The sequence below is a fragment of the Lagopus muta genome, chromosome 1 (assembly GCF_023343835.1).
Source record: "Lagopus muta isolate bLagMut1 chromosome 1, bLagMut1 primary, whole genome shotgun sequence".
Classification (NCBI taxonomy): domain Eukaryota; kingdom Metazoa; phylum Chordata; class Aves; order Galliformes; family Phasianidae; genus Lagopus; species Lagopus muta.
The window spans coordinates 50,529,185-50,539,228 of NC_064433.1; the positions used below are offsets into that span (position 1 = coordinate 50,529,185).

Sequence of the window (10,044 nt, forward strand, 5' to 3'; positions counted from 1 at the left end):
GGGTGGGTTCGGTGTGGGGGGCAGGTGGGTGGGAAGACATTGGAAAAGGTGAGAAAGTTGCTCATGAACATCGAAGATTTGTTTTCCTCCGTCTGAACTTTTGTTTAGAAAAGAAGCACAAGGTAGTTCTCTCCCGTACTGTTCATCCTTGGTCACAGTTGTTGGGTGTGCTGGAAGTAAATTGCATGTATACTCCCTGCTCCATGCTCCTGGCTTGACCCAGAGGGCAAGAAGAAATGATGACGATGGCACCCAATAGGACTGGGGTGCTCATGCACTTCCATTGCTAAGCCCCTAATAATTGCCCCTTTCACCTTCCTGTGCCTCTTACTTTCCTTTTGCTGTGGTCCTGAAATTTGAATTTTTTGTTGTCTTTTTTTCTTTCTTTCTTTCTTTTTCTTTTTTTTTTTTCCTTTTTTAACCTTTTTTGGTCTGATGAAGGCACCACTGAAGACCATGATGTGCCTGGGGTTTTGGGCAGCTGCTCTGCTCTGCTTGTTTTCCCCTGGCACCGTGCGGGGTGACTGCTGGCTGATTGAGGGGGACAAAGGCTATGTGTGGTTGGCCATCTGCAGCCAGAACCAGCCCCCATATGAAACCATCCCCCAGCACATCAACAGCACGGTGCATGACCTGCGTTTGAATGAGAATAAGCTCAAAGTGGTGCTGTACTCCTCCCTCAACCGCTTCGGCAACTTGACTGATCTGAACCTAACCAAGAACGAGATCTCTTATATTGAGGATGGGGCTTTCATGGGCCAGACAAACCTCCAGGTCTTACAGCTGGGCTACAACAAACTTACAAACCTGACAGAGGGCATGTTGAGGGGCATGGCCCGGCTCCAGTTTCTATTTGTGCAGCATAACCTGATTGAGCTGGTCACCCCTACTGCCTTCTCTGAGTGTCCCAGCCTGATTAGCATTGACCTGTCCTCAAACCGTCTCAGCCGTCTGGAGGGGAACACCTTCACCAGCTTGAGCAATCTTATGGTGTGTGAGCTGGCAGGTAACCCCTTCAACTGTGACTGTAGCCTTTACAGCTTTCTTAACTGGTTGGCGCTCTTCAACAATGTCACCAAGAACTACGACCGGCTCCAGTGTGAAACTCCACGAGAGTTTGCTGGGTACCCGCTCCTGGTACCTCGGCCTCACCACAACCGCAATGCCATCACCATCTTCCAGTCTATGTGCAGAGGTGGCACCATCCCCTCTCTCTCCAGGGTCAACCCCACTCCTTATACCCCTGACTCCCAGCGAGACCTGGATGAGGGTTCAGCCATCAGTCCTGGAGACTTCCTCTCTGTCAAGCCTCCAGCTTCTTCCACCACTGACTCCTCCTTCAGTCCCAGCATCAAGCTCCATGATGTCACCATCACTTCAGCCATCCTGATGGTAACCATCCCCATGCCCTACAGTAAGATGTATGTGCTGGTTCAATACAACAACAGCTATGTTTCTGACATTGCAACACTGAAGAGCAAGAAGGAATATGTCACTGTCAACAAATTGAAGGCCCACACTGATTACACTTTCTGTGTGGCCTCCATCCGCAACAACAGACGCTATAACCACACTTGCTTGACCTTTGCAACCAGGAGCAAAGGCAGGGAAGACCCTATTTCCAGTACTTCCACCACCACGCACTACATTATGACCACCCTGGGTTGCCTCTTCGGGATGGTCATTGTCCTTGGGGTGGTATACTACTGCCTGCGAAAGCGAAGGATGCAGGAGGAAAAACAGAAGTCCCTCAATGTAAAAAAGACAATCCTAGAAATGCGTTATGGATCAGATATTGATACCAGTACCATGGTCCATCCTTCCCAGAAACTGGGTGAGCCACCAGTCATCCCTGTTTCACGCATGTCCTCTATCCCTTCCATGATTGGGGAGAAGTTGCCCCCACCAAAGTCAATGGAGACTGGGATGGAGACCCCCAAAGTCACCACAAAAGGCAACTACATTGAGGTGCGGACTGGTGGTGGGGATGGGCTGGAACGGACCCCACGGGATGAGGACCTGAGGGAGCTTGACAATGGGCAAGGCTCAGCTGCTGAGATCTCAACTATTGCCAAGGAGGTAGACAAAGTCAACCAGATCATCAACAACTGCATTGATGCCCTCAAGCTGGACACAGCCTCTTTCCTGGGGGGTGGAACTGGCGTTGACTCAGACATGGCCTTTGAGTGCCAGTCCATACCTGCCAGTTCTTCGGGTGGGCTAGAGCGACCCAGCTTTCTTTCCCCACCCTACAAGGAAAGCTCCCACCACCCTTTGCAGCGCCAGCTCAGTGCTGATGCTGCTGTGGCCAGAAAGACCTGCAGTGTTTCCTCTAGTGGCTCCATCAAGAGCGCCAAGGTTTTCAGCTTGGATGTGCCTGACCACCCACCGCTGAGCAAATCTGACTCCAAATACATTGAGAAGGGCAGCCCACTCAACAGCCCTTTGGATCGTCTTCCCTTGGTGTCCCCGGGTGCCATCCACCACTTGGAAGTCAAGCCCTCCTACCACTGCAGTGAGCACCGACACTCCTTCCCGGCCCTGTACTATGAGGAAAGCGCAGACACCTTGAGCCAGCGGGTGTCATTCCTCAAGCCGCTCTCCCGCTCAAAGCGAGACTCCACATACTCCCAGCTCTCCCCCAGACACTACTTCTCGGGTTACTCCTCCAGCCCTGAGTACTCATCGGAGAGCACCCACAAGATCTGGGAGCGATTCCGGCCTTACAAGAAGCATCATAGGGAGGAGGTTTACATGGCAGCTGGACATGCCCTGCGGAAGAAAGTTCAGTTTGCCAAGGATGAGGATCTGCATGACATCCTGGATTACTGGAAGGGAGTCTCTGCTCAGCAGAAGCTGTGACTCTTCCCTACTCTTTCCAAGAAAACAATACAAAACAAGACCCCCTTCCCCAACAACCAGAAAAAAAAAAAATGCCACTTGACTGTGAGAAATAAATCAACATCAAAATACTCCGACAAATACAAAACTGACAGAATCTTTTCTTAAAGTTTACAACAACAGAAAACTCTCTCTCTCACACACACACACAGACACACACACACAAGCCGAATTGTCTCTACTGTGTTACGGGGACCATTGTTCTGCCTGCAGATGACTGAGAGGAAAGTCCTGCTCTGACACTGTGGTAACAACACTGGAGTGTGTGTAGGTGGGACTGGCCTAGGAGGAGGTGGCAGTGGTGACCAGGGTGAGGCAGGGATGGACACTCACTGGGAATGGAACTGAGCTATGAATTACTGCTCTTTCTGTTTCTCTTTGCTGACTGAAAGCTGATTTTTCTTTTCGGTGGGAGGGGAGGACTTTGGTTTAGAAAGCTGCTCTGCCCACTTGATACATCTACTGTTCCAAATCTTTCATCACACTAGTTTTACCCCATTTCCTTTGGCAGTGGAAGCGTTTCTTTCTCACCCCTCACGTTCCAAGACAGGTAGGATTTGTTGGAAGAAGCTCTCTCCTTTTCCTTTTCCTCTTCCCTGTCCATCTCTGTTAGGGCTCCTTTGCACTTTTTAAATAAATACTGCATGAACTTCCATCCTCCTTGGAAGAAGGAGAGTGTGAAAGACAGAAGAAGGAAGACCTGACATGCAACAGGCTCTGTCCCTGTGCAGTTCTTCCCACTTCCCTTCTCCTACCATGTTGGTGATGAACACCAGTGATTCTGGAGTGACAGGCCTGCTCAGAGCCAGTTATATGCCTATCACTGAAGGGGTATGGATGTACTCTTTTGCACATCAAGTCAGTTCCTCAAGGAATGGTGGACAAGGAGGTAAGAAGGTCCAGTCTCTTAGAGGTGTAAAGGATTCTCATCTCCCCATGAGCGTCACAGGTCAGAGGTCCTTCCCATCACACAAACCCATGACCTGGTCAGTAGGTTGGCACACTCTTCTGCCCCTCTTACTATGAATAAGGGACCTGGAGAAGAGTTAAATAGAACAACTTCTGCACAAAGCTTCTGCAGCTCTTCCCAAGTGACTTGCATCACACTGGGAGCGGGGTAGAAGAGCATCAGCCATTCTCCTCTCTTGATTAAGGAGGGGTAGAGTAGGGGTATGTGAAGAATAGAATTTCTGATGTTCAGAAGTCTACTCCTCACTGAATTGACAGGAAAGCCACAAAGTTTCTTCCACTTGAATAGCCCATGGGCACTTCAGCATGGGTAGGAGACAGCCTAGAGTGGAGGAAGGAGCGCAGAAGAAATGTGAGAACGGGTGTGGGACTAGTCCAGTTAAGGATAGATTCAGGAGAAGCTCCCTTTGTGTTCATCTCATGTGCTGGGACAGGGAAGGTACCAGCCTCTGGATAGCAATGTTTTTCTGAATACCAAGAGGCCCTCATGAGAGTCAGAGCAACTTATCACCTCCTAAGCCCTTCACCTCCTCACAGTTAGCTGTGACAGACTTCTCATTGGAATTCTTCAATTTCCTGGCAAAAAAATGAGTTTCCTTTACTAGCTCCCAGACTCTGACCTTTGGATAGAAGATCTGCCACAGAGTTAGGAATGAGCCTATTGCCCTGTATACTTCATCCTGTTAATAAGCAGCCCAACAAAGCACAATCTTGGCACTCCTTCCTCTTCATTTTCCTTGTCAGGCAGGTGTAGCTGCCTGCAGAGTGCATCTTTATACAGCACACTGGGCCTCCTCACCACGAGCTGCACATCCCAACTGTTTTCTGACAATTGTTCACTCGTATCAGGATGAGAGTGGGGGCCTGTGTTGTGTTGGTCTTTCCCAAGTGCCTATTTCCTTTCTGAGGCACTCTTCAGAATCCTCAATATGTTTGGGGGCCCTGGGAGAAGGATGAAGGTTTAGGAGATTCTCTGGGAGCTATTTATGTGCTGCCTTCAGACAACCATCCCATTATCTGTCAGATTGTTGCACAGCCAGCTGTGGCAGCTGATTTCAGGTGATATAGCTTCTCCTTCTGAAAGTGAGGAGCAGCAGTAGACATAGCCTGGTGTGCAAAAATCATTGGAGATCCCCAAGGTCTAAGCCTGTGAAAATCCTTGGGGTCCCTTCCTTGTAGGGATGCTGCTGGCAACAATTCTAAGACAGTTCTGAATCCTGTTGCCTCCGTCTCCTTCACTGTCAGCCATACCTTCCCTTAGTCAGAGCATCATTTTGCCTTGAGCCCAGAAGTATTCATGGAATTGACTCCACTGTGTAAGAGCCAGAGAAACCCCAAAGGGGTTTGTGTGTTTGTATGTGTTCAGAACGATGAAATACATCTCTGCTGCCAGGTGTCCCTCCATGCTGGGACAACACAGCAAACCAAAACAGGTCAATGCTGTGAGAGGTGCACAGGCACAGCAGAGACCTCTCCAGCTATCACACAGAGCAGGCCCAGCAGTCTTCCAGCCTGGCAACGATCCAAGCAGGATAGGCTAATAACCGGGGCACAGAATTGGACAGGAAAAGGAGGATGACAGACACAGGGGGATGGAGTGCTGTTCCTCTCCCCACCTCTTCCCTCCCTGTGCTTCTCCTCTCCTGTATGGTCTTGTAATAAGTTCTGCTCAGTTTATAGTATTAGGGGGAAGACTTAAAAAACTGCAATGCTTTCTGCTCTCTCCCCACATCACCTAAGCAAGGTAGAAAAGAAAGGTCAGGAATACAACTGTCATCAGGCCCTTTTTTTGCCTGTTGTAGGGGTAAGGCTGGGTAGGGGGGGAAAAGCCATTTCTCTCCCCATCGTAGCCCCCATTCCAAGCCAGTGGATGAAGTTTGCACAAGATGGACTGTTCTGTGGGAGCAAGAGGGCAAGAAAGGGGAATGAAGTGTCCTGCCTTCCTTCCTCCTCCCCTCTTCCTTGTCCTGCTCCCTTCCCAGGGATGAGGGCTTGCAAAGTGATGCCAGCCCTTTTGGAGGAAGGCGGATTTAACGTTCTATTTGCATGATGATTTTATTGTATTTTTCTGAGCAAACATCTGTTGTGTATGTGCCAGTTTGTTGGAATTTAACTTCCTCCCCAAAGTCTCTCCCATCCTTATCCCCATTTTTCCTGTTCCTTTCCATCATCCCTGATATAATTTTATGAGAGATTCCTACAAGTTTGAGAGGGAACGCACCCCAAAGAGAGCCCAACGTAATCAACCCAACAAAAATCTTCCACTCCTCTTTCCAGTGTACACTCCCCTTGCCCCAAATATGGTCTCTTAGCTGCTTTTCAGGGTGTGTGTGAAGGCAAATGTGTTATATGCCAAAGTCCTGCTCTTCCAAGTGCTCATAATTTCTCCTAATTATTTAGAAATAGGAGAGAGGCCCATCGAGATAGGTCTCATAAGAGAAATGGTTACTACCATCCCCCTGCCCTGGTTTCACCTTCCCCAGATCTACAGGCAACGCCATTCTTGGGGGAGCCAGGAGTGCCTCACCTGCAGGGAAACGTGATACAGGAAGAACTTGATCTGGAGCTGGTTGCAAGCACTGTAAGACCCACTACCACCTTCCTCTCACTGACTGCAGATGGCTTTGCAGTAGGCCTATCCTAACCCTTTCCTGTGGGTGGCCCTAGCAGAGAGCATGGCACGATGACGCCTGTAAGACCTTCCTGGTGGAAAAAGGCCCCAAGAGAATGCCCAGAACTTCTAAGCCCTCTACAGGTTGGTTTTGGTGATAGCTCCTCATCCTTGCCTTCTTCCAGGGCAAAGTAGATCCGTGGGGCAGAACAAGGACTATCCCCCTTCACACATTATTTCTGTGTTGGTGACTACTGGCAGGGAACATGTAGTTTTAGTTCACCTCATTGGAAAGAGTGGAGAATGCAAAATGAGAGGGAGTTCTGATCTGCTCTCTCCTCAAGAATAGACTGAGGGGGAGCTGGGTTGGATTCCTGCATCCAGAAGAGTGAAAACAAGACCCCAGGTGTGATGTTGGTTTCCTGTGGGGCAGAGCCTTCCCCTTCCCACACCTGTAGGTGATGACTGACCCCAGCTCATGCTCCAGTGCCACATTCCCACTCCCCACTCTTCCATGCTGAATAAATCCCTCCTGAGGCAGGTGTGAAATATTCATGACTGACAAATGAAGATTTATGTCGGGCTGAGGAGGCCTCTGTGCGTTTGCAATGCTAATCAGCCTGTCTTCCTGGAGGAGGTTCTGCCAGGCAGGCTTGGGGGAAGGAGGGGGAGATATGCATAAGGGAAGCAGGAAAGGGAACTGAGGAAGGGAGAGGAGGGGTTAGGGATGAGGATGATCTATACTGGAGAGATGGAGGGATGGGGAGGGAGAAAGTAGGAAACAGGCAGAGGGAAATGAAGAGGGACAGGCTGGAAGGAAGAGGGGAAAAGATGGCTGTACAGGAAAGAGTGGGATATAAAGGGTGAAAAGGCTGAGTGCAGGGGTGGAGGCTCTCTGAGAAGAAGTGGGGAATAGTCAGCAGTGCCTGAAGAGAAGAGCTGTATGGGCTTCATGATGAGTTGTGGTCCCTCTCCATAGGGCAGAGCTCAGCATAACAGGGTGGGCAGCTGCCATGTGGGCAGGAGCTGCTGGAGCCAGGGCCCTGAAAGCACATTTGCCATGCTTCTTGCTCATCAGAAAGCTCGACTGAATCTGGAAGCACACAGCCTCTGGGAACCTGGAGAAAAGTCCTCTTCCTCCGCCACCACCTCCTTCGGCTGCACAAAAGAGGAGCCTCATGGAGCCATCTCCTGTCGCTGGAGCCAGCCTGCTGAACGTCCCGCCACCTGAGCAGCCTCAGGGTGGCTTTGAGTGGGAAGGACACTGAATGCCACCCTTCGCTGGGCCATGGGGCTCTCCCATACAGCCGGAGGAGCCTGGCCCATTTCATCTGCCCCCTGAAGGCAGATGTTTCGGGATGTCCCCAAGGGGCAGACGGGGTGTCTGTTGTTCCCCCTTCTCCCCCCCCCAGACACGCACCCTGTCCCTCCAGCTGCTTTGGCCTTGTACTATGAGGGGCTCTCTTGGTCTGCCTCCCCTTTTCTTCCCCTGCCTTGAGCTACAGTGAGCTGTCTCTATACCTCTCCCCACGAAGTCAGCTCTCAACCCACCCCTCTTCAACCCTTCCCCCCTTTCCCCATCTCATGGGTCCCCCTCCGTCTGCCCCATCCCCATGCGTTTGGCTTGGCCTTTGCCTCTCCGTTACCACCACCGCCACTGTGAGGCCTTGCTCTTTGGTGGCCCGCTCCCACCGCCCATTGTCCCCTTGTCCCCAGGGAGAAAGGGCTGGCTGGGTCAGGCGAGGTTCACCAGGGCTGGTACCACTGGTCCATCCACAAGCACAGCACTCGGGGCGAGGGGATGGGAAGGGGTGGGCAGATGCCAGGAGAAGAGCTGGGGAGGTTTCCCCTTGAATGTAAAGAAGGGCCTTGGAGGCAGCTGTTGGGACTGGCTCCTTGTGTCCTCTTGGTGTTCCTCTTTCCACAACAGCCCTGTGACCCCCCTGGTTGTGTATGGATACATTTGAGTTGGAGTTATGTTATTTTCTTCTGTTCTTTCTTTCTTTCTTTCTTTCTTTCTTTTTTTTCCTTAGCTTTCAGATTTCTCTTTCTTTTCTTTTTTTTTCTTTCTCTCTCTCTTTTTCAATTTTCATGTTTTGAAAATGAATGGCACGAAATTATTTTTCCTCAACTCGGAGATTCCTGTATGGAGAAATTCAATTTCTATATTTGCAATAAATTTCTTATTTAAAAAAAAAAAAAAAGAAAAAAACAACAACAAAAAAAAAACAAAAAAACCCACAACAAACAAAAAAGTGAAAAGCTGCTTCTGAGTCTGTTTGTCTCAGCTTTGTTTTGCTTAAGAGGTGATACAGATTGGGAGGGAATGGGGGGAAACCAGAAAAGCTGGGTGGGATGGTGGGAGAAGGATTCCGTATTCTCCCAGGCACTCAGTGCCCATCTGCTCCTCACTAACACACTGTTTCTCTGCTCTTAGATGTTGACTTATTCATAGAATCATAGAGTCATTTGAGTTGGAAAGCATCCTTAAAAGTCATCTGGTCTAACTCCCCTGCATTGAACAGGGACACCTATGGATAGATCAGGGTGCTCAGAGCCTTTCCAGCCTGACCTTGTGTGTCTCTAGGGTTGGGGTAACTGGGCAATCTGTGCCAGTGCCTCACCCTTTCTGTAAAAAAGCATCTTTTTGTCCAATCTAAATCTCCCTTTTAATTTGAGACCACTTCCCCTTGTCCTGTCCTAACAGACCCTGATAGAAGAGTCTGTCCCCTTCTTTCTTATTGCCCCCCTTTCAGTAATGAAAGGCTGCTCCTATGTCTACAGGTCTCCCCGGAGCTATGTCCCATCCCAGGCATGCATAAACCACTGCCTGTGTGTAGGACAGTGCTTCTTCACCCACAGTCTGCACAGCAGATCTTCAGCTGGTGGCAAGAGGTATTCTCCACCCATGTCCCAGAGCTGTCAGAAGAAAGCCCCTGAAATCAGGTAATTTGGCTGTAGGTAGTGACAGAGCAATCTGTGGACTAACCTACAACCACATACACTGATCTCAGCTCTTCCTAAGCATCAATATTTCAAGACAAGAATGCAGCTAGCAAATCTGTGTGTATTGGTGCATTTATACAGATAATTAGGCCAATTTGTGCATGGTGACATAGCAGCCATTCTCATAAATATCTTATCTCTTCCTCATCTCCTGATTTTTTCTCCAAGAGTGGTATTGCTGCTTGGTGCAGAAGTTATCATCTTTTGCCATTGCACATTCTTCTTTGATCAGAAAAGTCTAACTGTGGCTTCTGGGGTTCCTTCGTGGAGGCAGCTGCTGTGACTTGCTGAAACAGCCTCTCTTCCTAGAGCAGAAAGTGGCAGAAATAAGCAGTCTTGGGGAGTGGGGGTGAATATGAACGCAGCAGTGACTTTCAGCTCCTGGATATATATGCCACAGTAGCTGGCAACTCTTATTAATGCTTGAATTGATTTTAGAGCAGCCCAGGGCAGCTGCTATACATGCAGATGCTTCACAGTCTGATATGTTCTTCCTTGGTCCTAGGAAGAATGACTGAGTGTGGGAAGGAATGGCATTGGGCTGTGCATCTCTGGGG

General features: G+C 49.6%; 1 protein-coding gene across 1 annotated transcript; it reads left to right on the plus strand.

The window, feature by feature from the left end:
* Nucleotides 1-26: 26 nt before the first annotated feature.
* Nucleotides 27-8,647, plus strand: ELFN2 (extracellular leucine rich repeat and fibronectin type III domain containing 2). Its single transcript, XM_048931793.1, has one exon. The coding sequence runs from the start codon at nt 436-438 to the stop codon at nt 2,860-2,862; it is 2,427 nt and encodes an 808-aa protein (XP_048787750.1). The 5' UTR covers nt 27-435; the 3' UTR covers nt 2,863-8,647.
* Nucleotides 8,648-10,044: the final 1,397 nt, after the last annotated feature.

Bases quoted from the DNA above. Each gene is read 5' to 3' on its own strand.
- ELFN2 (XM_048931793.1), top strand. From the start codon at position 436: ATGAAGGCACCACTGAAGACCATGATGTGCCTGGGGTTTTGGGCAGCT.